Source organism: Phoca vitulina, unplaced genomic scaffold, assembly GCF_004348235.1.
Source record: "Phoca vitulina isolate PV1807 unplaced genomic scaffold, GSC_HSeal_1.0 scaffold2, whole genome shotgun sequence".
Classification (NCBI taxonomy): Eukaryota; Metazoa; Chordata; class Mammalia; order Carnivora; family Phocidae; genus Phoca; species Phoca vitulina.
In genome coordinates this window covers 88,568,001-88,595,556 of record NW_022589705.1, presented here as the reverse complement: position 1 = coordinate 88,595,556, position 27,556 = coordinate 88,568,001, and the positions used below count along the sequence as shown (strand labels likewise).

Sequence of the window (27,556 nt, the reverse complement as noted above, 5' to 3'; positions counted from 1 at the left end):
GGCACTGAGATGGTGACCCTGGCCCCCGGGCACTGAGAGTCTGACCTTGCCCCCGGGCACTGAGATGGTGACCCTGGCCCCCGGGCACTGAGATGGTGACCCTGGCCCCCGGGCGCTGAGAGTCTGACCTTGCCCCTGGGCACTGAGAGTCTGACCTCGCCCCCGGGCACTGAGATGGTGACCCTGGCCCCCGGGCACTGAGAGTCTGACCCTCACCCCCGGGCACTGAGATGGTGACCCTGGTTGGAGCCGGGTGCGAGCCCAGACTTCGGGCTCACAATCCAGGGCTCGTCTTCCTGGCGTTGGCCGGGCCTCTCTCCTCAGGAATCTCTTGGTTTCCTGGTCAGGCAACGTTAGTTAGTCCTGACCAGTGGCTCTCAAGCGAGGCGATTTTACCCCCGGCGCATTTGGCCCTGTCTGGTCATGTTTATGGCTGTCACTACCGGAGGTGGTACTGGAACCTAGTGGGTAGGGGCCAGGGATGTGGCTAAATGTCTTACAGCGCACAGGACAGGCCCCACAACTGAGAATCACCTGGCCCCATGTGTCAGGGTGCTGAGGTCGGGAACTCTGCTCTGGGAATAGCTTGGGCACCTGGGGATCGTTGACGATGCATCCACCTGTGGAACAGCCGGAAGGACAGTGGCCTGGCCCATCCCGCAGCCATGGGGCTGTGTGGGCCGTGGTTGGGCCTGGGGCACAGTGGGAATTGCTGAGAAGGGTGTGCCAGAGGCAGGACAGAGGTGTCCTGGAGGAGCAGGGCAGATGGCGGCAGTGGGGACCTGGACCGCTGCTCAGGACGACTGTCGGGCACCGCCAGGGTCGGTCACCCTCCTGGCCACGGCCCAAGGTGGACAGGCTCCAGCCTCAGACACCTCTCCCATGACACCTTCCATGAGCTCTGTCCGGGCTTTGGGGCACAGTGGAATCACCTGGGATGCTCTAAAAACCCCGGTACCCGGGTAGTGCCCCATACCGACTCCATCAGAATGTGTGGGGTGGTGGCTGGGTGACAGTAGTTTTAAAGATGCCACGCGATCCCACTGAGCAGCAGAGTTGCCCCTGCCCCCTCTGTGCTGCCCACCAGGCGAGGGCTGCTGGACTGGAGCTGGTCAGGCTGCGCCTGAGGGTGTGTGGACTTGGGCTGAGGAGAGAATGGGCCAGTGGGACGGGGCAGGGAGGGACGGGATGTTTGGCCTGCGGCGGAGCCCCCTCGGGGGGTGGGAGGGCACCCTGCAGCCTGCCTGTGGGAGAGGGATTGGCGGGGGGTGGGATCTACAAGGAGCGGGAGCGGAGATCTCTGTTTCATCTAAGAATTTTCTACTCGAGTTGTCCAGGGATGGGGGGGCTGCCTGACCCCCGTGAAGGAGAGGTGGTGATTCCCTTTGCCTGGATGTATGTGAGCAGAGGTGTGGCGGGGTGCTCGAGCCCCAGCGCCCACACCCCCACCTGCAGTCTGGGCTCTGCAGGGAAATGTGCGCCTGCAGGCCCCAGTGCTCCCCGGGGCGGGCTCTGATGCCGAGACTCCTCTTCCCGCCACGCCGGACTCTGCACACGCCCGGGGCTCAGCCCGCGTGGCGGCAGGTGCGGGCACTGACTGCGCTTTCTGGCCCGAGCAGGTGCTCCGGAGGCACATCCTGGGCTCCATCGTGCAGAGCGAAGGCAGCTACGTGGAGTCTTTGAAGCGGGTACTCCAGGTGCGACTCCAGGGGCCTCTGGGGAGACAGCAGGGAGGACCCCAGAGGGACACTTTAGGAGGAGTGTTGGGGGGCTGGGGACAGTTTTAAGGGGAAGGGCCACAGGCCAGCACTTTTATGGGGGCAGCAGGAATTCCTGACGCCTTGATGTTCACAGGGGGACTGCATTTTGGAAGCAAAGTTGAGGGTTTGTGAAGTGAGGTGTGCCCCGTAGGGTGGAGGGCACCGTGCCTTCCTCGTCTCTCTGGGAGCTTTGGGGCAGGGTCGTGTCCCCCATCCTCCTGGGGCCCCCGGAGGCTGGAGTGGATGCACCCTCTCTCTGGCCATCAGGATGCCCAGGCGTCGCCATGTCAACTAACGTGTCAACCTGGTCAGTGGTCGGCACTCCGGATGTGCTGCATCCCCTGGGATGCTGTGGCTTTGGGAGAGGCCACCAGGGAAGGCAGGTGTTGGGGTCGTGGGGTGTTCGTGACACCCTTCTCTTCCCCTCCTGAGTTCGGATCCACAGAAGGGGAGCCCAGGCGTCAGGCAGGGAGAGATGGAAATATCACTGTGTTCCTGATCAGTGGGTCGGAGTGTGGCTCTGGTTCTGGGGGCCAAGGGAGCTAGGCTACTTCTCCAGTCAGGGAGCTGGCTCAGTCATTGGCAGAGCTGGACAGGGCCAGCCGGGGCCTCGGGGCCTTGCCTCCATCGGGCTCCTTGAGAGCGTCTTCCTCCCAACCCCGCTTCACACCCAAGTCAAGGGGGTGAGTTGTGGGTAGGCAAAGAGGGGCCAGGCGTGTTACATTCATGGAGATCCTTCCAGAAGGAGGAGGAGTGAGGGAAGGTCTACCCATGGTCTGCTGAGTTCTTCTGGGCCTTGTCCATGTTGCCCGAAGGGCAAGTGGGCTGTGGCCTGGCTTTGGGGTGCTTACCGCCCTGGCCCTGCAGGATTACCGCAACCCCCTGATGGAGATGGAGCCCAAGGTGCTGAGTGCCCGCAAGTGCCAGGCGGTGTTCTTCCGCGTGAAGGAGATCCTGCACTGCCACTCCATGTTCCAGATAGCCCTGTCCTCCCGCGTGGCTGAGTGGGATGCGACCGAGAAGATCGGGGACCTCTTCGTGGCTTCGGTACGTATCCCCAAACTCCCAGGTACAAACTGCAGCCCTCACCTGGATGCCATCCTGGCCGGCTTCCTGCCGTCCCCTGGTCACCTGTCCAAGCCGGCAGGGTCCGGGGGTTGCAGGGCCCGGGTCTGCCTGGCCCCAGTTGGGGTGGGCGCGACACCTTCTAGTAGGTTCTTGGAGGTGTCCGTGGCTGTGGTGCTGGTGAAGCCCGCGCGCTGTCCTGGCCTTGCCTGGTGGCAGCACCTTCAGGAGGCCGGACACCGTGGGCGGTCACCGGCTGGTCTGTGGCTTCCTGCCGAGTGCTCCTGGGGTGCCCACCGTCCGCGCTGCTCGCACAGACCGTGGCCTTGGCCCCCAGAGGACGCCATGGGGCGTCGGGTGGGTGCACTGGATCGCACTCCAGGCGGCCTGGCCAGTCCCAGCTCAGTTTTGTCACCTCGGGCAGCTCCAGGGCTCTCTCTGGGCTCGAGTCCCCAGCTGAGGGGGGCTCTTGGTTTTTCAAACTGAAGTCTGTGAGCCCCAGAGCGATTCATGGGGGGGTGGGGGGTCAAGTCGGTGGAACTCCACTTTGATCTGTTGTAGGTAATTGGGTTCTCCTAAAAGAAAAAAAATATATCGTTTTGAAAATCCCAGCACTCAACAGATCTGATGCCCTGGGCCATGTGGACAGGGCCTGGGGGCAGGAGTGCCGTCCTCGTGGCTGGAGGACCAGGGCATTCTATTTCCTGGGGGTGGTGAGGAAGGGCACGGAGAGGGGGGCATCAGGCCTGCCCCCACCCCTGCCCCTTCTCCTCCCTTCACCTTCCAGGGCTGCTCAGCTTGGTGGGGGGGCAGGAGGGTCCCTGGTCTCTTGGCACCACCTCTTCCTCCCTGGGACCGCGGGCATCTCTCCAGCTCTCGGAGCCTGGTTTCCTCCCCTCAGTGGGGGACAGGTTTCCTGACCTCAAGGCTGGTTGTGACCGTCTGTCTGGGTAGCCAGTACCGAGGGTGGGGGTGCTAGCCACCCTCCCCCCCATGTCACAGTGACCCTCCCTCCCTGCCCCCGTGTCCGTTCCAGTTCTCCAAGTCCATGGTGCTAGACGTGTACAGCGACTATGTGAACAACTTCACCAACGCCATGTCCATCATCAAGAAGGCCTGTCTCACCAAGCCCGCCTTCCTCGAGTTCCTCAAGGTGGGCCAGCAGGAGTCCAGGGCCCCTCTCAGTGGGTTTCTCGGGAGGAAGAGGGCACTGGGGCCCAGCTTTGGGGGTCCCATCATCGCTGTGGCCTGGATACCTCCCCTCTTTCCTTTGGGACATCGCCAGTGCCATGGGAAGAAAATCAGCCCCTCTTGCCCCCCAGGAGGAGGGTGATAATAAGTTAGAGGGTCTGTAAGCTGGAGCTCGGCCAGGTGGAAGGGGAGGCCGGCGACCTCTCTTGGACGGGTGGGGTGACAATGGGTGGGTCTGTGGTGGGTGACTGTGTTCCTCTGTCGGGCTGGGCTTGGGTGGGTCTTCAGGTATGGCTCAGGTTGTCACCGGGCTGATCCCTTTTCCTCATTTGGGAAAGGGTGAGGAAAGTTCCTCAGATGGCTATCTTGGGGACCACGTGGGAGAATAGAGGTAAAAGGACCAAGGTATCAGGTAGCCGTGGGCAGCTTCCCCTGAGTTCCTGGGCTGTGCAGTCAGGTGAGTCAGACACAGACCTTGCCCTCAGGAAATGTGCTGCCTAGCGGAGGGTGTGGGTGGGCTAGGTGGGGGAGGAGCCGGAGCCCCAGCCAAGGAAGCCCCTGCCCCACTCCAAGAAGGTCAGGGGGCTTTGTCAGTGGAGTGTCATCTGTTGTAACAGGTGGAGACAGAGGACAGGGTGTTCCAGATACAGGGGTGGTGGGGCAAAGGTTAGAGGCAAGAGGGTGGGGATGGGCAAGTCTGCTTGGATCCTGGGAGCACTGGGGGCCTATCTGGGAGTTCTAGGGGACAAGGCCCAGAGGCGGCTAAGTTCAGTTTGGATGGTCCTGGATCTCAAGGCCCAGGTGGCTGGGCCCTCATATTTCAGGCAGTGGGAGCCACTGAGGAGTTTTGGGCCTGGGCAGTTGGAAGTGGAGGCCAGGGAGGAAGCTGAGGCAGCAGGCTGGGGGGCAGGGTGTGAGGGCCGGAATCAAGGTGACAGGCATGTGGATGGAGCACTGGAGACGGATGAAAGAGGACAGCAGGACCCCCGTGCCTGCCCCTCAGCCTGGCCCAGGCCTGGCTGCCTTAGTTCACGTGGAGGGCGTGGTTGCCAAGGCTTCTCCTCTGGTCTCCTGAGGAAACTGCTCAGTCCCCCAGTTATGCTGTTAGTCCGGAGGCCTTAGCCCGACTGCTCTAGTCTGCCCAGGCTGGGGGGCTGTGCGGGGGACCCCGTGGCAGCAGAGTCCTGGCTGCAGAACCAGGGACATCTGGGGCTCTCCTCTCAGGCCCGAGGCTGAGCAGGGTACTGGGCCCCAGCCGGGGGGCGGGGGGAGGAGAGCCCAGGACTGGTGGCGTCTGCCCTCTGGGGCACTCGGCACCCCTGCAGACAGGGGTGGAGGGGTGGGGGCTTGGTGAATGATTCCACCTGCTCTCCAACAGCGGCGGCAGGTGTGCAGCCCAGACCGCGTCACGCTCTACGGACTGATGGTGAAGCCCATCCAGAGGTTCCCACAGTTCATCCTCCTGCTTCAGGTACCATGTGGGGTGCTGACGGCTGCGGACCTGCAGGGTGTGGCCCGGGCTGGCGAGCCCCCTGGGGTGGGGGCTTCTTGTCCGTCATCCACAACCCATCCGTCTGCTTTGGACGATGAGCAGGACCTTGACCCCGCAGTGCCCTCTTTCTCTACTCCTGGAGTGGACCTGATCGTGTCGGACAGCTTCTTGTGCACCTCCCCGGCGTGGAGGGCTGGGTGACTGGTGGTGGCAGGAGCCCAGGTTGCAGTAAGGGAACGAGGGCGTGTGGACTCCCAGGCCCTCGGGGGTCCTGGCAGCGGGGCGACGCTCAGGAAATGAGCTGACTTTGGCCACTTCGGGCTTCTAGAGGGAGTGTTCATCCCCTCACAGGGCTCCCCCCAAGAGCTTGGGATACCTCCCCTGATTGCCGAGGGCCCTTAGGGTAAGCCCCCGCCCCGCCCCGCCCCTCCCCCCCCGCTGAGCTTGGCAGGGCGGCTGCTAGGCCGGGGACCCCTGCGGCACTTTCCTCTCTGTCCTCAGAGCTGCCGGCCGCAGGAGGGGGCTTTCATCTCAGCAAACTGCTGATCAGTGAATTAGAGATTGATCCACATATTTATTTTATATTTTCATTCATTAGCTATTTCTTGAGGCCTTGCTGTATGTCAGGTACCATCTGTCTTGGCCAAAAGTGGGGTACCTTCAGCCCCTGTCTCTGCAGGAGGTGGGAGGGTGAGGCTTTGATCCCAGGCCAGGGGAGGGAGGGTCTGCTGGGGTGGGGTTCTCAGCCCTGGCTCTCTCGGGGTCCTGGCAGGATATGCTGAAGAACACCCCCAGGGGCCACCCGGACAGGCTGTCCCTGCAGCTCGCCCTCACGGAGCTCGAGACACTGGCCGAGAAGCTCAATGAGCAGAAGCGGCTGGCCGACCAGGTGGCCGAGATCCAGCAGCTGACCAAGAGCGTCAGCGACCGTAGCAGCCTCAACAAGGTGAGCGCCAGGTCCCCCCCACCTGTGAGCCTTTACCTGCCCTGCGGCCTTTAACACCTGTCGCCTTGCCGCCTCCCCTCGGCTGCCCACTAGGTGGCAGTGTTCTCTGAGGGAGGGGAATCCTTGATTCTGAGCACACAGACCTTACCTTGAGGATTAGAGTCTACACTGCACCCCTGCATTCATTACTATCCATGTTATTTTAGGATAAAAGCTGATTTTGTCCATCAGTGTCATTGCCAGGAAAGACACCAGAAATGACAGTCTAGCATCATGCTTATACAAGGAAGCTCTGGGGTCAGAATCTGAGTTTGAATCCAGATTTTGCCAATGGTGCTCACTGTGTGGCCTCAGGGGAATCACCCAACCTCTCTGAACCTCACTCGCTCCCTCTGAAATGCGGAGAACTCAGCGGTGCCTGAGCCCAAGGCTGCTGCAAGGCAAACAGAGGAGTCCTTAATATAAGGTGGTTGTCATCATTACTAGTGTTATTTGTAAAGGAGAAAGAGAGAAAATTCATGCCATGTTTTGGGGTTGCAACTCAGGAACATTCTAGTAAAAAAAAAAATCTTGGAAAACTTTCAAACGAGTCCGTAGAGAACCTTGTTTTCAAAATACAAAGCTGGTACCCAAAAGCGTCATCACCTCGAGTCACCTGTTGGTGCACATGACATGAGGTGCTGGAAGCCGCTCCCAGACCCGGGGGGCCCTGCACCCTGGGCGCCCCCTGCTTTCACCCGCAGGAGGGCGGAGGTTGGTGGGGATGGCTCGGGTGAGGCAACCCTGTCTTAGGGCACAGAGGCAGGGACACTAGCTGTTCTTTGGGGCAGAGACATTGTGTAGGGTCATCACAGGGAGGTGTTCAATCTTTCAGGGAAAAACTGGGAGCCCCCTGGCTCTGTGGGTTTCAAAAGCAGAAGTAAGGCCAGTGAGATTTTAGCCACATGGGGTGGAACTTTCTAATAGTACAGGAAGCTTTGCCCAGAGGACACCAGCCCTTTCCAGGTGGCCTGCACTTTACAGTATATAATACTAATCTACGCTACCATCTTTGATCTTTGCCACAGGCCTGCGAAGCCTGGGCAGGATGGCCTGCAGGGTTCCGTGCAGTTCTAAGCTTCAGGGGTCTTACACCTTTTTTGTTTTTTTTTTAAAAGATTTTATTTATTTATTTGTCAGAGAGAAAGAGAGAGCACAAGCAGGGGGAGCAGCAGAGGGAGAGGGAGAAGCAGGCTCCCCACTGAGCAGGGAGCCTGATGCGGGACTTGATCCTAGGCCCCCGGGGTCATGACCTGAGCCGAAGGCAGACGCTCAACCGACTGAGCCACCCAGGCGCCCCCAGGAGTCCCACATCTTAAGACTCTCGCTCCTCAGGTCAAATTCAGGCTGTACACGTGCTTTTAGGCCCACACGGTATTTTTAAGAAGATGGAATCGGTTGCCATCAGTTAAAAATGGAAAGCTGCCCATAGAATCCAGACTGGTAGGTCTTCCCGAAGGGCTGGAAGAACTGGCACGCTGGCCCGCCTCCCTGCAGGCCATGGAAACGAGCCTGGAGCCCTGAAGACAGCGGGCCCCACTGAAGACCGCCCAAGTGTGCCGTGACCTAAAACTTGGCCACCTGAAGAGTAGCTGCCCACGCCCCCTCAGTCCCCAGTCCCTCCCTGCCTCCAGGCAGGACTCCCTAACCAGCCCCAGGCCAGCCCTCTATTTCGGAGTGTCTCTAGAAAGACAGACTTCAGGCCAGCCTGGCACCTGCGCTGGTGTCTGATGGTCTGTGCACTTGGGAGTGTCTTCTTCGGTCCCCTCCCTTGGCCCCTTCTCTGTAACCAGCAGGGTCTCTGGCTTCAGCCCGCACGCCTGTACCGCAGCCGGTGCCAGTGGAAGAGCTGGCTGGGCAGGAGGGAGTCCTCCGTAGCAGCTGCTCCGGGCAGACCCACTGTTCTCTTCTGCGCCGTCCCCCACAGGGACCCGGGCAGTAAGGAGCCGTGGTCACTGGCTGGAGGCCAGGAAGACCTGTTTGGTGTTGGGCAAGGAACCGAAAGCTCCGAGCCTCAGTTTCTCCCCCTGTCAGGTGGGGGGCGTTTGTGAGACGTGTGGGACGTGGTTGTGGCAGCGGCGTGGCCGCACACTGTGCCTACCCCTGGCCAGGGCCCCCCTTGGGCAATCTCGGCCAGTTCTGAGACCAGTCCGGTGATTTTCCTCTTGCCGTCTGTCACCCAGGGAAAAGCAGAATTGAAACTGGGTGTGCCCCAAACAGAACCCTGCCGGCTATTTCAAAATGTGCCTGCTCAGGACCCTCCAGGGGAGTGTTTGTGCAATATCCGTTTTTTTCCCCTTTTATCTGCCTACGGGGCCGGGGCATGATTGACAGCGGCCCAGGGGACTTCCAAGGTTTAGGTCACGGCACACTTGGGCGGTCTTCAGTGGGGCCCGCTGTCTTCAGGGCTCCAGTCTCGTTTCCATGAGCTGGCGTCAGCTTGTTGATGGAGCTGGTGGCGTAGGGGAGCCCGGCCTTAGCAGTGACGAGAGGCCCCTTCAGGGACCCTGAGTCATTTTTGTGTCAGGAGCAGTGGGGCCTCTGTGACCCCTGTCACATGCAGCTGGCCGCCCGGTGCTGGGGACAGCGTGTGCGCCTGGCCGTGTCCTGCGCCGCTGCCGCTTGGCAAGCCGCTTTACCTCTGATCTTGGCTTCCTCCTCTGGGAATGAGGGTGGCCGCGGGCTGCGGAGCTGGTTAAATGGGAAGTAGGATACTTAGTGCCAAGGACAGTGCCCGGCAGGCAGTGGGCATTGGTACCATTTCAGGCTTTTGGGTGATCCGGGACACATGGTTCTAGGGAGAGTGACAGGGCCGTCTCTCCGGGGGGGGAGGCTTGGGGTGATCTGCCCTTTCCCAGCAGGGGTGAGGAGGGAGGGGAGGATGACTCTTGTCATCGGAGTCATGGGTTTTGGGAATGAATTTTGCTGAACATTATCCTCCCCTCTGCAAAAAAAGGAAAAAAAAAGTCCCTCTCAGTAAAAAGCTGTTTTCCCGGTAGGTCCCTGAGTAGGATGGTGGTCCCGGTGCTGGCAGGGGCTTCTCAGGGTCCAGCCTGAGATTGGCAAACACCTGCTTGGATGCCTGAGGCCTGAACATCATTGACCAGCAGATCTGTGCAGCCCCCTCATGCGGCAGGCTGGCTGGGGCTGTTCAGTTCAGGGTGCAGGGCTGGGGCCTCTTCCAGGCCCGGGGTCTCCCCAAGTGAGCCCACACCTCTTCATGGCGAAGACCATCACAGACAGCACGGCCCGTGGGGACAGCAGCGTCCCCAGTCAATGGGAGTACCCACGTGCAGGGCCAGCTTCTTGGGCGTGTGACCAGAGCCGTCGCACAGGGCCGGTGCTCAGGAGGGCCCCGCACTTGGGTTCCTGTTCTGCTGTTACTGTCCTGAAATCCTTAATACCATTTGAACGAGGGCCGCATGTTCATTTTGCACCGGGCTCTGAAAATGATGTCGCCAGACCCGGTCACGCGTTACCATGGTGATCTGAGCGGTGGATCCTCGCCCCCCTTGATAGCTGGGGTGTGGGCAGGTGAAGTGACCTGCCGGAGGGTTCTGTAGCTGGTGAGCAGGCAGCCAGGGTGGGAGCACGCGTCTACGACTCTAGCTTGCGTCGCTGGCGGCGACTGCCACGGGGAGGGGTGGCGGGGGCTGGCGCACCTGAGAAGGGGTGCGGGCTGCGGGACAAGGGGGGCAGCAGAGAACCCAGTGTGCCATCCTGTGGCCTCCTCCCCAGTGCCTCTCGCCACGCCAGGGATGGAGGGCCTGGCCCCACCTCTTCCTCCGCCTCTCCCAGCCCCGGTCCCTGCTGCGCACAGAGAGGGGTTCTGGCTCCTGGGCGCAGTGATGGTCGCGTGGCAGCCTGTGTGCTGGTGTGGACTCTGCTCTGTCTCCTTCTCGCAGCTCTTGACCTCGGGTCAGCGGCAGCTGCTCCTGTGTGAGACACTGACAGAGACCGTGTACGGTGACCGCGGGCAGCTGATCAAGTCCAAGGAGCGCAGGGTCTTCCTGCTCAATGACATGCTGGTCTGCGCCAACATCAATTTCAAGTAAGTGGGCCTGGGTCGTAGCCCGCTGTAGGGACGCCCCCTCCCCGTCCTGTTGTGCCCAGGTTTCTAGACTGGCCTCTCCGTGATGAGGTCTAGTGTGGCCTTGGCTTGGGTTTCAGACATTCCGGCTTCCTCTCCCATCCCTCTTGGCCTGCTCTCTCCCTAGTACCCTAGTCCCCAGATGGGGAGCATCTGGAAGGATCATCCAGGCCCACCCCTGGCCTTTGGGCCAGCAGCTGTCCTTCCTGCAGAGTGGTCTGTTCTAGAACTCTGCTGTTGGTAACTGAACAGCTTCCTGGGTTTCAACCACTCTGAGATTCCAGAGATTTTGCCCCGAGCACCGTCTCCCCCACAGAGCCTGGTCTCCTGGTTCTGAGACTGAGGTGGTAGAAATGCCTGGAGCTGGGCTTCTAGGTTGTACCAGAAAGAATCGGAGCTTGGATGGGGTGAGGGCGATTGTGCCCCACAGGTTGTATCAGGCCTCCAGAAATCTTTTATTTGCCTCACACAGGGAGTTCGTGCAAAGATTGAGACATTTTTGACTTCTCTTGAAAATCTGAAGGGCCAACATTCTGGGCCCACATTGCCCAGGGCCATACGGGCCCGGAGCTGGGTCACATGGCCTTCTTACTAGGGCTTGTGCTCTGCTGGGCTTCATGGTCCCCACCTGGCCCCGTTTGCTCACTTGCATCCCCTGCTGGGCCCTGTGGCTGAGGGATGGTGCCCAGATGAACAGCTGTGACCTGTCCAGCTGGGACTCTTAGCCACTCGAGTGGAGCAGACTCTACTCTCAATATTTGACAGCACTTTAAAAATCATCACAGAAGCACCAATATGGTGACGATAACTGAGATCCAAAGGGACATCCCCTGTACCCCTCAGCTGGAGCACCTGTACAGTGGGGGACGCCTGTGGGCCTGATGTGGGCTCCGCACCCAGAGTCGGCTGGTGCAGGCATGGCCATGGAGTGGATTTGGGGATAGTCTCCATCGCTGTGGCTCATGCACCCTGGAACAGGAGCATGCAGGGCCGTCCGGGGACTCCCAGGCTCTCTCACCCTCCACCCACCCACCCACCCACCCATCCATCCATCCATCCATCCACCCACCCACCCACCCATCCATCCATCCATCCATCCATCCACCCACCCACCCATTCATCCATCCATCCATCCATCCATCTATCCATCCATCCACCCATCCATCCATCCATCTATCCATCCATCCACCCACCCATCCACCCATCCACCCATTCACCCATCCATCCATCCATCCACCCACCCGTCCATCCGTCCATCCATCCACTCACCCACCCACCCACCCACCCACCCATCCATCCATCCACCCATCCATCCATCCATCCATCCATCCACCCATCCATCCATCCACCTATCCATCCATCCACCCATCCATCCATCCATCTATCCATCCACCCACCCACCCACCCACCCACCCATCCATCTATCCATCCACCCACCCATCAAAGACTTATTGGGCCCTTACTTTATGTCAGTTCACAGGTCTGGAGGAGACCTGGCACTGATAGGGGACTGGGACAAGGAAGTTTGTGTCCCAGATCAGTGTGGTGGTGCTTAAGGCTATCTCGTTCCCTCCCTCCCTCCCTGATTCCAGCACTGTGATTTTTAAGGCACCATATCTGATGAACACCTGCTCTGCCCCCTGCTGCTCAGGGCCTAGCCTGGTGTGAGCTGTGATGGGGATGCTAGTGGCCCACTTTGGGGGGAGGGGGTTGGGGGATCAGCTTAGGTGATTCGGCGCAAGTCATGTGACCTGTCTGACTGTTGGTGTCCTCGTCTGGAATAATACAAGCTTCCTAGCAGGGCCGCTGTGGGAATCGCAGGTGATTGGAGGCCAGCGGCCTGCTTGGGGAGAAGGCCCTCCTATGGTCCCTGATGCCTACACCTGGCCCAGCCCTGTGGCTGGCCCCCATTGGTCTCAGCCCCCTAGAAATCACTCAATAACAGGAATGACCTTCCTTTCTGTTTTGTCTTTTTCCTCAGGCCTGCCAACCACAGGTAGGGGTTTGGGGGCTCGGGGCCTCGGGGCATGTGATTCTGGATCTGGGCTGGGGCCTGGGCACCCCAGGGCTTCTGCCTCATTGATGGTTCTCTGCTCTGCCTAGCTTGGTTTTGGCCCGAGGTCTGGTGCTTGTGTTGCAAGGGGCCTGGCTGAGCTGGTGTGCTGAGGAGTGTGCTCCGGGCTTGCCCTGGGCCTGGGCTGCTGCGGGCTCTCCAGGGCTTCCTCCTATCTGTCCTGGCAGGGGCCAGCTGGAGATCAGCAGCCTGGTGCCCCTCGGGCCCAAGTACGTGGTGAAGTGGAACACGGCGCTGCCCCAGGTGCAGGTGGTAGAGGTGGGCCAGGAGAGCGGCTCCTACGACAAGGACAACGTGCTCATCCAGCATGCTGGCGCCAAGAAGGCTTCCGCCGTGGGCCAAGCCCAGAGTGAGTACCCGCCCCGCTGCTGCCGGAGGGGCACCTGCCCAGGCCTGTAGTCCTTGTCTGGGAACCCCAGCCCGATGGGCCACCTGGCCAAGAGGCTCTGGCTGGTTTGCAGCCCCACACTACACACAGACGCACACCCAGACCCCCAGCTGCTCGTGCACATTCCAGAGTCACACCTCCATCTCGTGCACGGGACACTGTCCCTGCCCCTCCCACCCCTACACCCTTGTGCACCTGTGTGCCTACACGAGCGTGCATGCACAATGCCTTTGAGTTCCAAAGCGGGACTTCAGTCCCTGCTTGACCATCGCCTGCCTCCTACGGGACCTCAGTGGATGGCCCTCCTCTCTGGGCTTCAGTTTCCCTCTCTGTGCAGTCAGGGGCCCAGGTGATACTCCGGTAGGCTCCTCGACCCTCAGGGACCAGGCTCAGGGCTGTGAGGCTCCGACTTTTTGGGCACGAGAGGAATGAGAATGCGGAGGGAGTGGCGCCGGGCAGCCTCTCAGCGGTGCACCTCCGTTCCATCTCCGCGGGGGCCGCCACCGTCAGACCCGGTCTGGTGCAGGAGCTTCCTGGCTGCGGGCCTTCCCTGTGCCTTTGCCCCCTTCCTGTCCATCCTCCATCCAAATGCAGATCAGGTCTGTGTGTGTGTCACCCTCCACCCCGAACCCACCCGTGGCTTCTCCTTGCTTTCAGGGTAAAGTCCCAGGTCTTCGTTGGCCCCCACGCACCACTGCGGGGGGCGCCCACCCGCCCCGCCCTCCCCAGGCTGGCCACACCGGCCTCTCAGTTCCTGAGGGGCAGAGCCCCCTCCTGCCCCAGGGCCTTCTCCCAGCCTCCACCCTTCTGCAGACTCTTTTGCTGTCGTACTTACTCATCTTAGCTCAGATGACACCTCTGCAGAGAAGCCTTTCCTGATTCCTTTGGACTGGGCCAGGCCACCCCCCCACCCATCCTGGGCTCTCAAGGCCCAGTTCTATGGTCACCTTCCCTGGGAGGTTCGGCAGCAGCCCTCCTTCAGGGCCTGGTTTACAGGGGATGTTAACAGCTGTTTGTTGAATGAAGGGAGGGTGCTGAGCTGCAGGGCTGGCAGGAAGGAGCTGGGCGGAAGGTCCCTTCCACAGGCTCTGGCTTCCATGTCCACCTGCCCACCGGCCCGGCTCTGTCCAGGGCCTGACCTGGGAGGGTACCTCCCTGGGTCTTGGGCAATTCTGGCAACTGGGAGGGTGGTGGCACCATGCCCTGTTGCCCTCAGAGGGTGGGGCTGGCCGGCTGCACCTACTCCCAAGTACTGGGCCCCTTCCCCTGGGTCTGTGAGCAGGAAGGGCTATTTCGCGGTTTCCAGAAGCCCCCAGCGAAGGGCCCCATTTGTCTTCCCCAGAGGCGCCTTCGGCTCTAGCTTGACTCCACCTTACTGCTCCCAACCACCTTGGGGCCCCTCCTTCACTGCCACGTTTCTCAAACGAGAGTACTACGTGGCCTGACTCCCTTCAAGGGGAAAAGAAAGCATTCTTGTTGAACCCTAGTTGGCCTTGAATGATTTTTTATCACGTTGTTATTTGAATATGTGCAAATATAAGACTAGGTATGAAAAACTCGTGACGCTTATATCCCTTGAACAACCGTAAAACCAAAACAAAATCACAAGTGGGATAAAAAAGAAGCTACAAAACAATAAAATTCAAATTAACAGCATTCATTTAATGTGATGGATGATGTTGTTTTGCTGGAACCCAGTTGCTCACGATGTGGCTGTGGGCCTCTTCTGGGGCAGGTTCTTTTGAGATCTCTGTACCCCTTCCTTAGGGTGCCCTGTGGTGACCCGCGTTGCCCACCAGCTTACCCACTGGGCTCACTGCAGAATCTGTCTTTGCTCTTTTGGTGTGAGTGCATCACTTCTCTGCCAGGTCTCCCCTTGCTCCCTGCTCATTACCTGGTGACAGTTGAGGTACTCGTGCTCATTACCAGAGCCCATGGAAGCCCTGACACCATGCAGCAAAACATGGCCTGAAAGTCATTCTATCCAGGTGACTCAGGATGTACATCTGTTCTCTAGATACTCTTCTAAATGAAAACCCCAAATAAGCCCTCCCCCAGGGTTCCATAAGACCCCAGCTCGAGAGACCTTGGCCTAGAGAATACAGCCCAAATTCCCTAGCACGGCATTCAAGGACTTTCCCTCCTGGCCTGCTGCTCCTTCCTGCTCTGTCTCTTGCTGCTCGTCTCCCATGCCCCCAGTGCTACATTTGTATCATCCCCAGAGATCCGGGCACCCTCACTGTGCCCTTGCCCTGGTATCTTTCTCCCTAGTGCCTTTCATCTGTTGTGGTTCTTAATTGACTGATGCCCCGTCTCCCCGATCCAGGTCATAAGCTCCGTAAGAACAGGGATCCTTTCTGTCTTGTTTACCGCTATCTCTCCAACACCTGGAATAGAACCTGGCGCACAGTAGGTCCTCAGTACATCTGTGAACACCTTGCTGTTCGTGGGCTTCCTCAAGCCACAGTGCTTTGCATATGCTGTTCTCCTTTATGGCAGCAAGCCCACCACACGCCTGGCCCTGTGAAGGTTCCTCACTTCTTGCAGGCACAGTTGGTTCTTAGTCTTCTGGCCTCCTGTGACCCTTTGAGAGTGGCCTGGACCCCAGATGCTGGACTACCTGTGACTAGATCTGGGCCTCCTCCCCCCCCACCCCGACTAGGAACTCCACCAGGGCAAGAGCCTGGTAGTGTCTCCTTCTGTGTCTGTAGTGCCGTATCTGCAGGGCGACAGGTCTTCTTTTATGCAGTGAATGGATGCTTGGGTCCTCGTTAGCCCCTCCTCCACCCCTGAAGTTGAGTTGGGTCTCTTCTCTGCCCAGATAAGGTGTATTTCGGCCCCCCGCGCCTCTTCCAGGAGCTGCAGGACCTGCAGAAAGATCTGGCTGTGGTCGAGCAGATAACCTTCCTCATCAGCACGCTGCACGGCACCTACCAGGTACCCAGCCCTGGCCCGGCTTTGTTGGGCTCTGGGCTCCTCCCTCGGGCAATGCGCAGATCAGCAGGCGGAGTGGGAGAGGGCTCCTGTCTTAGCCCAGGCCCCAGGCGTGCTCCTGGCTCCTGAGTCCCACAGGCAGGAGGAGCAGCTAGAACTCCCCACTGCTCCCTAGATGTCTGGTGTGCGGCCTCTGGTTCGGGGGTGAAGCTCTGATTTGGGTTAAGTGGGGTCTGGCTGTGTGGTGATTGTTTTGTTCTCTGCACACTGACCAGTCAGTCTCGCAGCCCCTTCCTGGACCTCACCCCAAAGCTGGAGAGGATGCTGGCTGGGAGGTTGTCCCTCTCACAGGAGGGGTACCAGCTGGGGTCTGAACGAGGGCTGGGAAGCCTGCTGGGGGCCTGTGGCCCAGGGAGCCGGCCGCCTGCTGTGGCTGAGCCAGGGGTCCCTGCTGAGCTCCCGGACCTCCCCAGCTCCTCTCCTCCCGGGGCCCCCCCGGATGCTCGAGGATCCTGTGTGGCTCTGGGGGAGCCAGCAGGCCAGGTGGTGATCTCACTGGCCTCCTCAACCCTAGAACCTAAACATGACCGTGGCTCAAGACTGGTGCCTGGCCCTGCAGAGGCTAATGCGGGTAAAGGAGGAGGAGATCCACTCGGCCAACAAGTGTCGTCTCAGGCTCCTGCTTCCTGGAAAACCTGACAAGTGAGATGGGGAGCGGCCACCGCTGATGGGTGGTGGGGGGACGTGGAGAGAGGGCACCGGGAGCGGACCCATTCATCAGTGTGGTCATGGGCGTGGGTGTATACACACTGCGGGCCCTGCCCAGCACAGCTCATTAGCCATTGAATGAATGAATGAATGAGTGAGTGACTGGTTCATACTTGGCTTAAGCCTATCCTCTGTTAGGAGATGCTCTGCTGTTGGTTGGTTCCATTTGTGCTGTGACCTTTTCCCTCACTCCAGACGGTGCAGAGCCCTGGGACCAGGCCTTGGGTCTCCTCATGGACCCAGCCTCCCCCCAGCATGGCCCCTACCCCCAAATGCCCACCCTGGCACTTGTGCTCCATCGTAGACCCTCAACTGATGTTTGTGGAATTGATGACAGGTCTAGCAGAGATAGGGAAGGCTAGCTGTCTGAGCCCCAGTTTGCAGATGAGGGCGGTGAGGCTCCAGGGGTTGTTGGATAGTGCCCCCCCCCCCCCCCCCCCCGCCCCGCCACGGAGTAGGTTCTGGGCTCTGACCTGAGGCCTAGGCTGGTGCAGTGCGGTGGCTCACTGCCCAGGTTTGACCTCAAGGATGGGGGGACGGTGGGGGGCAGAGTGTTACAGGCACCCTGGCTTCAGGGCCGGGAAGATCGGAGCACTGGTGTTTGAGGCAGGGCCCTGAGCCCAGGAGCCCAAGACACAAGGCTCCAGGCTGGAGTCTCAGAGGCAGAGAGGCAGGGCTCTGAGCTGGAATCCCAACCCGCCAATGTGCCATTCCCCTGCTGAGGGGGCCTCACACAGCCCCTTCCCGCCCCTGCACCCCTTTCTCCCTTGGGAGAGTTAGTGACACTGGCCCTGCCCGCCCCCTGGGATGGCCCCCCTCCCCCCCGCCCGGTGGAAAACAGACCCCAGAGGACCCTGAGGGGCCCCACTGCTCCAAGGTGAGAGGACAGTAGTGTGACAACAGTGACCTCTAGCTGCCCAAGCCTGTCACAAGCCCATTCACCCATGTGTCCATTCCGCAAGCCTTTGCTGAGCAGCTGTACTGTGCCAGGTGCTGGGAGCAGGCCCGCGGGAGCCCGTTCCTCCCCGCAGACGCGCCCGGTCGGATGTGTACGTGTGTCTGGCGAGGCCCGTGGAAAGCTGACCGGGGAGCCCTGGCCTCTCGAGTCGCTAGGCACCAAGCCCAGGGGCCGGGGGCTGGGCTGGGGAGCGTGGCCTGGTGGCTTTAGGGAGGGACCTCCATTCTGGGGTCACGGTGGGTGGAGGGACTCTTCCCCCAGGGGATGGGGGCTTTGGGGGGGCCACCAGGCTTTCTGGCCCCGCTTTGATGCTCTGAGCTGAGCTGGCACCACGGCCAGTGCCCGTGGTTGAGGGAAGAGCCGGGAGCTTGTTCTGGGTGCTCACGCTCCTCGCCCTCTCGCCGCAGGTCCGGCCGCCCCATCAGCTTCATGGTGGTCTTCATCACTCCCAACCCCCTGAGCAAGATCTCCTGGGTCAACCGGTTGCACTTGGCCAAGATCGGACTCCGTGAGTAAAGCCCTGGGGAGAGTACCTCAGGGGACAGGGGTGCGGAGCAGGGAGGCTTGGGGTGTGCATGTGTGGATGCGTGGGGGCAGGGGGGCTTCTGAGTTGGAGGGAGGCGGTGCCGTGGAGGAACACGGGAGCCAGGGTTCTGAGTCCTGAGGCTCTGCCTCGTAACCCTGGACAAGTCACTGCCCTTGTCTGAGCCTCAGTTTCCCCGTCTGTAAAGTAATGGCAGTTGACGATGTCAATGAGTGGTTGTCAGGGCCCTGGGGGAGGGTGGTGAGGGCGTGGCTGCTGAGGGGCTTTCTTTCAGTGGGATGGAAATGTTCTAAACGTAGGTAGTGCCGAATATGCTAGAAACCTTGACGTGAATACTTTAAAAGGGCGGGTTTTACGGTAACCGAATTCTTTCTCAATCAAGCTGTTACCAAAAGAAAAAAAACAAAACAATGCAGGTTAGAGTAAACGGATTCTCAACCAGGGCCTCTTTTTTTGTCTCATGCACCCCATAATGATCATATAGATAAATAAGACAATGTTTACAGAGCGCGACCTACGTGGCAGACGTTTTTCTGAGCATTTTACACACGTCTTTTTCTTTTCACACTGATGATAATTCTGAGAGGTAGGTTCTGTTGTGAACCCCCTTTTACAATGGAGGGCTCCGAGGCCCAGAGAGGTGCAGTGACTTGCCTGAGCTCACACAGCAGGAAGGGGCAGAGCTGGTGCTCAGACCCTGGGCAGTCAGCCCCAGAGCGCACTCTGGACCCGCTGTCCCTCTGCTTCCCCACATTGGGAGAGTTTCTGTCTGCAAACCACGTTCGTTAAGTTGTAATGATTTTATTTGTACTTGCCCATCAGAGCTACCATTTTCTGTGATGTACTAGAAGTCCCATTTGCTGCTTCTGGCCCATAGCAGGGACATTTTTCGTTTGTTTCATTATTGTTGTTTTTAGTGTGATCTTATAGGTTTTGAGACATTTCTGGAAAGAAGTCAGGACCTTTGACACTGGCTTTCATCAATTAAAAAAATAATTATGGAACGAGTTACTGTGATTTTGGGCGTGGGGAAAAGGGCAATGACAAAAACCGAAAGATCCCTGCTCTCGAAGCTATGATTTATGGGGGGCAGATAGACATTACATGAAGAACCAATCAACAGGGAGAGGTGGTGCCATTTAGGGGACAGAGATGGGTGACGTGACTGTCACCAAGCCTGGGGGTCAGGACTGCCGTCAGGGAGGGCCTCTGGGAAGTGACATCTGAAGCTAACAGAGATCTGGGCAAAGCAGTCTAGGCTTCGGAAGAGCAAGTGCAAAGGTCCTGCGGTGGCCAGAGCTGATGAATCGTGGGGAGAGAAGTAGGCAGGGGGAAGGTTGGGCAGCTTTTCCAGAAAGCCAGGGCGAGATGTATGGAACTCATTCTGAGCATGATGGGCAACTCCTTGTAGCAGTGAGAGCTGGGCAGCATCCTGATCTGGTTTCCACTTGAGTGGATGGCTCTGTCCACTGTGCCGAGAGGGCATGGGGAGGTGGGAGGAAATGGGGAGGAGGTGGTAGCTTTGGGGAAGCCAGGGTCAGAGGCCTTGATCTGGTGCTGACGTGGCACAAGCCTCTGCTGGATGTTTCCAGGCGACCAGGAGAGCTGCAGAGGGAGGAGAGAGGATTTTAAGCGGAGATGGCCCCAGCCTTGGCAGCCAACCGCGGGAATTCTAGCCCCAGGGAAGGCTGACATGGCTCTGGGCTGGCCCGCGGAGCAGTCCAGTCTTGGGCACGCCTGAGCCAATTGTACACCTGCTCTAAAAGGCCCGTCAGTCTCTGGTTGGAGGCCCAGCTGCTCTGCCGAGTGGGGCGTGGCGCTGGAGGGAGAGGGGCCGATGGGTGTGAGCCTCTCCTCTCTCGGCTGCCGGGGACGCGCTCAGCTGATTTGTCTCCAGTGACTTCGCTGAAGTGAAAGTTTTTTTTTAAGATTTATTTATTTATTTATTTGACAGCGAGAGACACAGCGAGGGAGGGAACACAAGCAGGGGGAGTGGGAGAGGGAGAAGCAGGCTTCCCGCAGAGCAGGGAGCCCGATGCGGGGCTCGATCCCAGTACCCTGGGATCATGACCTGAGCCGAAGGCAGATGCTTAATCGACTGAACCACCCAGGCGCCCCGCAGCAAAAGTTTTTAATGGAAGGAGAGTCATTGGAAATCTTATTTGAATGCCTGGGTTCCCCTGGGGCTTGAGTAATTTGTTCCTTTTATTTTGCCAGGTTTTTTTTTTTTTTTTTTTTAATCTGCAGTGCTTGGTCGGGTGGGGCGGGGAATAATACGAGCCTGTTAGTAATAGAATATGTTAAAAACATTTATTCACAAAGGATGTGATTCCTTTCTTTCTTTTTTTTTTTTTTTTTTGTATTTCTGTTTTGCTGACTACCACGTACGGAGATCATAATCCACTAAACATTGAAGAAAGAGAGAGCTGGACTGGGGGGTGCCTGGGATCCGGAATGGGGGGGTCAGTTCTGCCCCTAGGGAGGAAAGGGCAGGGTGCCCTGGGGAATCTGGGGACCTGCTTCACATCCCAGCGGGGCCCCTACTGTGCCATGTGGTCTGGGGAAAGGCCTCTGGGAGGTGAGTCGGACTAGAGCTCCAGTGGTCCTCTCCCCTCTTACATTTTGGGATCTTAGGGCCTAATAAAATGGATCCGGGCTGCCTGGGGTCAGTTTCCGGCTCTGTCCCTTCCCAGCTCTGTGATCTCCGGCAAATGATTTAACCTTTAGATGCCTTTCTCTATCGGAAAGTGGGGATAATGCCAGTGCCCCCATCACAGGGCTCTTGTTAACATGTGGGGAGACAGTGTGGTAGGCTCCTGGGATGGCCAGTGCCTGGCCTGTGGGAGAAGCTCCTAGGACAAGGGGGTGCCTGCTCTCACTGATGGGTACGTGACTGGTCTAAGGTCGCACACGATTCAGTGCAGAACAGGGACGGGCCGGGCCACCCTCCCACCCCTCTGCCAATTAGTCTCCTATTCATAAAGGCTCCAGGGAAGGTTTGCAGATGGAAGGCCCCAGAGAAGGAAGAGGCATGATTGTGGGCTTCCAGTGCTCCCTGCCTGTGTCCCTTCACCTGAAGCTCTTCAAGTGCTGCGTTCGTGGCTCTTACAGCCCCTGGGTCCCTGGAGCCTCTCCCACTGCACCCCTCCTTATTCCCACCTTCCCAAGGACCTGGGCCAGGCAGGCTGCGGGCTGGTCCCAAGCTCACAGGGACACATCCTCACAGGGTGCGACCCGGGGGGCCCTCCCTTGCTGCCTCGGACGGCTAGTTGTCCAGCCCTCAGTCCTCACAGTGTCCCCCTTGCTTCCCCTGACGACGATCCAGTGACGGATCCTGAGTGTGGCCCTGAGCACGCCCCAGCTGTCCTTTCCACTGACTCTCAACCAGTGCAGACATGGGCGCTGAGACCTGCCCAGGCCCTCAGGCTGCAGCAGTGGGTCTGCCCTTGGGAGCAGTGTTACCCCAGCTGGGTGGCCCTGGCCATTTGCTTGGCCTCCCTGGGCACCGGTGTCTCTCTCTCTCTCTGTGAGCCGGTGTTTGGAAAAGGAGGGTGCCCATGTCCCGCCAGCCCCCACGTCTTTGGCCGTGGCCAGCGGCATCTCCGTGGTGCTGGAGGTGTAAGAGGGCCTTTGAGGGCAGCCTCGGATTTGGAACGTAGAGAAGGGCGGTCTGGGCTGCCACCCCGGAGTGTCGCCCATAGCGGTGGCAGGAAAAGCACAGCACTGGGACTGAGCGTGGGAGGACTTCGGGAGGCAGGTCGGGATCGAGGGGCAGGGCAGGGCCAGCGGCTCAGCCTGGTGCAGGTGGGGTGGCCGCCCTCAAGCCTGCGGTTAGGCAGACTCCTCACCTCCAGGACAGTGATCTATTTCTTGAGGGCCTGGCATATACTAGGCGTTGAATCTTTTTTCCCTCCAGCGCTCACAGTGACCCTTGAATGGTTGGAATAATTTCCCCCATTTTCCGGAGGAGGCAGCAGACTCAGAGAGGTTCGGTTTCTGGCTCTGTGTCACACAGTGAGGGAGCCAGAGGCTGAGTTGGGATCAGCTGGGGCCCAGCTGCCACAGTCAGCCTCCTGCCGCGGGCAGGGTGGCTCTGGGGGCGCGGAGGTGGGGGGAGCAGAAGGGGCCGTGGCCTCCAGCCCCGGAGCCTCCCCCGCCGCCCCACGGGGTGCTCCTGTGTTCAGTGGGTGCTGGCAAACAGAGCTGGGCGCTAAATAAGCCCCCACTTAATGTCAATTGGAAATCTCGGCTCTGCCGATGGTGCCAGTTCTTAATGTCACTTATCCCAAGCGGGCTTTCAATTTTCAACTGCAACAGCCTTCTAATTTGGTCTCAGCCGCCCTGGTTTTGTGACAGGAACAATGGCAGTGGCAGATGGGGAGCTACAACTCCATTTTCCTTTAACGTTCCCCGATCGCAGGCAGGGAAGGCACCATCTGGAAGGAGAAGGTCAGATCATTAAAAAATATATATCGTAATAAATTGCCAGGACTTGATGGGCTGTGGGTGTGGGGGGAAGGAGAGGAGAGGAGCTCGGGCGGCGTGGTGATGGGGGGGCTTTATGTTCACGGGCCGAGCTCCAGGAAGGAGGTGGCGCCCCACGGGGGCAGTTGCGTTTGAGCCGTCTGTTGGGCTCTCGGTGGTCTCCTTGAGAGCAGGGCAGACTCAAGTCCCACCCATCCGTATTCACCGTCCAAGGGCTTGTCCAAGAGGCAGCGCAGCGTCGTGATGTCCGCACCTGCCCGGGGAAGGGTGCTGCCCTGCAGGGTGGGCTGTCTGGGCTGTCAGCCCGCGCTCGGTGCGTTCTCCGCCTCCTGGGCCCAGCCTTGGATGTCCCCCTCGCCTCCGGTTCTCCGGGTAGGAGAGGGATGCCAACACCCACCCCTCCTGGTGGCCCTGAGGATGAAATGAGGCCTCACGGGGGACAGAGCTTTGTAAACTGTGAGGTGTGGTGCACGTGCGCATTCCGTTATGATGGTGCTTGTCCTGTGCTGTAGCTGCCCTTTCCGCGACGGCCTCGCCTCCTTGGTGAGCTGTCCTTTCCCGGGATGCTGCTCCAGGACCCGGTAGGGTGGAGGGCCCAACGCTGGGGGGTGAGCTCACTGTGCAGCTGCTGGACTGCTGGTGGGGTGGGTGCCCTGGGCGCGCGGGCCGGAGCTTCTGCCGAAGCAGGTGGTTCACGTCATAGTGCCTGCCGTTTTGTGGATGTCTTTCACTTCTCAGAGAGCATCCTCCTGTGCCACCTCGTCCCAGCTCCTCGTGCCACCACCGGCACCGGGAGGCCGCCTCCTCTGGTGGCAGTGGCATTGTTAAAGGCCACGTTATTGAGGTTTGATTGACATTCCTCATACAGAACACAGGCGAGGTTGGGGAGCCTGTGGGCACACACGCACACAGACCAACATGCACACGCACACTCACACATGCACGCACAGGCACACTCGTGCACACACACAGGAAAAAGAGCCAAGCCAATAAAGGAGCCAGAAACTGTGTTCAGGGTCATGACAGACCAACAGGGGCTGAGACAGAAAGCGATGGAGGGGCGCGGGTGGGTGGTGGTCAGTTGAGGCCGCTCCCAGGAGGTGGACAAATAACCTAAGCCTGGGGGAGGAGAGGAGCCAGCCCCGGGGGTGGGGAGGACAGCACTCCAGGCAGAGGGAACGTCCTGGGCTCGTTCGTATAAGTGGCTGAGGAAAGCCTAGTGCAGTGGAGCCTGGGACCGAGGGATGAGGCTGGGAGGGAAGGATCATCTTCACTGTCCTGGAAAAGTCTGGATTTGATTCCACGTGGATGGGACTCGAAGGACGTGGGAATGGCGACGTCCAGTGGAAGTGTAGCGGGATGGCTCTGGCTGTCGTGGGGGGCAGTGGTTAGCATGGGAAACCGGTCTGGAGGCCCCTTGTGACTGGTGAGCCCCCTCGGATGGAGCTGACCCTTGCTCGGCTGGGCCAGCTTGGGCCCGAGTCCCTGCTTCCTCCTGGCCACTGAGTAGCCACGTGAGGGGTGGGAAGGCTGTCATCACGCCTCTTCTGTGGAAGACGTCTCCTCCCATCCCTGAAGCTCCAGCTGCCCTTGAGCTTGATGTCATTGCATTGAGTGACCCCTCTTGCCCAGGGAGCCCCATGCCATCCTCTGGCTCTCCCTCTCCGGGGCAGAGCTACCTCCTGGTTGTCCAGAGTCAGTCATGCCCCTCAGTCGGGGGGGGGGCTGGTTGCCAGGAGACAGCATTGGAGTCCGGCAGACCCAGGTCCTCATCTGGACTCTGCCACCAGCCATGCACATGACCTAGTCAATTACATCATCCTCGAGTGTCGGTCTCATTCCATAAAGGGAAAATCGTGATTCTCACTGAGCTTGGTTACTGTGAAAACGAGAACCCGGGACACCTGTAGGACCTGACATGTGCCTGTGCGTGGACACACAGTGGGTGTCTTCACCATGCCCTGCCCTGGCTGTTGGGGTTCCTAGAAGGTGGGCCCCATATGGAGCGCAGAGAAGGATGGGCTCTTGAACAGGGAGAATCCTCTGGGACGGATGGTAGTTTACCCGCTCACTCACACCCTCATGTCATTCATCTTTTCAACCCGTGCTTGCTGAGCACTCACCATGTGCAGGCAGTGGGCTTGGTGCCAGGGAGACCTCAGCAAACAAGACAGGTCAGGTCCTGCTGCCCTGAGCTTACGTTCTAGAGACGTATGCGGAGAGATGGTGAACAGGAGATAGACAAAGTGATTCTAGATTGTGGTGAAGGCTATGCGGGAAATAAGATGTGGTCTTTAGACTGGTTTCTGAGAGAGGGGGCCATCATAGCCAGGGTGGTCAGGGAGGACTTCTTGGAGGTGGTGGCATGTGAGGGAGCCCTGACCCATGTGAAGGAGACATTGCAGAGTGTGGTTTAGCAGATGCTCTTGAACACAGCGATGTCCAGATGTGAGTCCAGGGTCTGAGAACCTGCACTTCTCACAGGCCCCTGGGGCCTCAGTGTCCAGCTAGACTGGGAACGTGGAGGCAGATGACCACCTGGGTCTCAGTGGGTCTCAAAGGAAGCAGGAGAGAGTCATCCTCTTGACCATACCATCATCATCAGAGCCAGGTGAAGAGCAGCATGTTTGTGTCACTTTGTCTTCTGGCTTGTTTTTGGCCATTCCCCGCCCCCGCCACCCCAGAAGCACCTCTAGACCTCTAGGTTAAGGCAGCAGGGCCTGGACTGTGCTCAGCATCACAACATTTTTGAAACTCTTTCTCATCTACTGTTTCACTGGATCCTCATAACAACCTCAAGACAAAGGCGTTTTTATGCCCCTGTCTCATGGGTGAAGAAATCGAGCTTAGAGTTGGGGGAATTTGCAGAAGGCTGCTCAGTGAGAGGGTGGGTGAGCCAGGACTCAACTCTTAGGTTTCCCGACTCGCTGCCTTGGACGCATGGCCATGACCATGGAGCAAGGCCGGTTTTCATCTTGGCTGGACAGGCATCGGTCTGGGGGTGGCCCCCTGGGCTCGGCAGGGCTGCTCACTGCCCGCTTGGTCCTCGGATTCTGACCAGCTTCACCCGCCTCCTTCCTCTTGCTGTAGGGGAGGAGAACCAGCCGGGCTGGCTGTGTCCGGATGAGGACAAGAAGAGCAAAGCCCCATTCTGGTGCCCCATCCTGGCCTGCTGCATCCCTGCCTTCTCTTCCCGGGGCCTCAGCCTGCAGGTGAGTGGAATGGATCTTGCTGAGCCCACCACGAAGGTGGCTCGTGGGAGAACCAGGGTTTCCAGGTTGTGCCCCCAGCGGGAGAGGGCCAGGGTACAGTCCCAGCTTCTCCACCTCTTACTGATGGAGTTGGTCAAGACGTTTTGGTGCTCTAGGAGTCAGCTTCCCCACCAAAAACACGGGGACAGATGCCTTTTGTGGGTCAAGTGAGCGGAAAATTCCGTGACTTAGAGCTAACAAGTAGCAGTGATCTCGTCAGCTGATGGCATGACTCCAGCTCATAAGAGAGGCCGGAATATGCCTGAGTAGCTCCGCCAGACCGTGGGTTGGCCCCTGTCTGATGCTGCCAGGCAGGAGCAGGCTCTGGCCCCGTGGCCATCATGCCTTCGTCTATCAAGCACCTACTACATTCCCCCAGGGCTTTGCCACCACTCTCTTGTTTTGATATTTGTAAGAACCCCACAAATAGATGTTTCTAGATCTGTTTCCCAGGTTAGAAACTAAGGCTCAGACAGGTGACATGATTTTCTAAAAACACAGCCAGTAGTGATGGGTCCAGGAATTGGCACCTTGCTTCGCCCGATTCCACCACTAGCACACTCCCTCCGCTGTCACCTGTCCCTGATGTCCCGCCCGCTCTCACTGCTCCCTCTGGGGTCCTTACTGCCTATCCTCCTCCCTAAGAGAGGAGCTCATGTGAGCTCTGGGGAGGGGGAGGCACAGGCTTGGGACCTAGATACATAAGCCCTAAGAGACAAGCTGACTGGGCTGTAGATTGGGGCTCCAAACAGTGAAAAGTGCATACCCTTGAGATGTCAGTTCAGCCATGAGTTCGTTCATTTGTCTGTTCTGCGTATAATTTTTGAGCACCTACAATGTTGCCAGGCCCTGTGTGGGACACTGGGTGTATGGCGGTGACCAAACGTACAAGGTCCCCACACTCCTGCAGCTTTCAGTCTGGAGAGAGACAGCAATACCCCGGCAAACAAAAGGGAACGCAGAAGAGTGATTGTGTGTTATATTAGCTGGGATGGATACAGGGATGGGGCTCCATGGTTAGGGAGCCGAGAAGGCCTCTCGGAGGAGGTGGTGGACCTGAGTGGCAAGAAGGTTCCGACCCCTTGCGGGCCCAGGGGAGGAATATCCCAAACAGATGGCACAACACAGAGTCAGGAGCAGTCTGGGAAGCTGCAGCTTGGTGAGCTGGGAGGAGAGGCTGGGGATCAGGTCTGATGTGGGTGCACCGGTCCATGCCAGCTTGCTGGGCTAGTCGCCATTGGGTTTCATTCTCAGAGCAATGATACCCCAAGGATGGCTCCATGCCGGGGACCAGCACCCTCTGATGTACATTTTAGAAAGATCATCTGGTCCTTCCGGCTGAGGTGTGAGCGAGTGAACTGTGGCCCCAGAGAGAGCAAGACTGGGGACTGAGAGACTGACACAGTGCTCGGTGCAGGGGTCCCGCTGAGCGATGGCAGGACTTGGTGTGGGTGGAAGCAGGGCCAGGCTGGGGTGAGGCGAGCTGGGCACTCACCTAATCCTAAGCATCACAATGAGTGAAATTTTAATGCAATACTTACAACATCAAATCAGCAAATTGTGGGCTTGGT

The 27,556-nt window shown here is 59.0% G+C and overlaps 1 protein-coding gene across 6 annotated transcripts in view; it reads left to right on the top strand.

Moving 5' to 3' along the window:
• Positions 1-27,556, top strand: part of ARHGEF10L (Rho guanine nucleotide exchange factor 10 like) — a 142,465-nt gene that overhangs the window by 70,014 nt on the left and 44,895 nt on the right. For 3 of the 6 annotated variants that reach the window (XM_032392656.1, XM_032392639.1, XM_032392674.1), the window contains 12 exons: positions 1,620-1,697; positions 2,628-2,807; positions 3,862-3,978; positions 5,395-5,487; positions 6,281-6,454; positions 10,399-10,544; positions 12,565-12,579; positions 12,825-13,006; positions 15,867-15,982; positions 16,554-16,681; positions 18,113-18,213; positions 25,825-25,946. In XM_032392656.1, coding sequence (XP_032248547.1) covers positions 1,620-1,697; positions 2,628-2,807; positions 3,862-3,978; positions 5,395-5,487; positions 6,281-6,454; positions 10,399-10,544; positions 12,565-12,579; positions 12,825-13,006; positions 15,867-15,982; positions 16,554-16,681; positions 18,113-18,213; positions 25,825-25,946 — 1,452 coding nt within the window. The remainder of the gene's footprint in view (positions 1-1,619; positions 1,698-2,627; positions 2,808-3,861; positions 3,979-5,394; positions 5,488-6,280; positions 6,455-10,398; positions 10,545-12,564; positions 12,580-12,824; positions 13,007-15,866; positions 15,983-16,553; positions 16,682-18,112; positions 18,214-25,824; positions 25,947-27,556) is intronic. The other 3 variants (XM_032392665.1, XM_032392646.1, XM_032392681.1) reach the window with 1 other exon arrangement.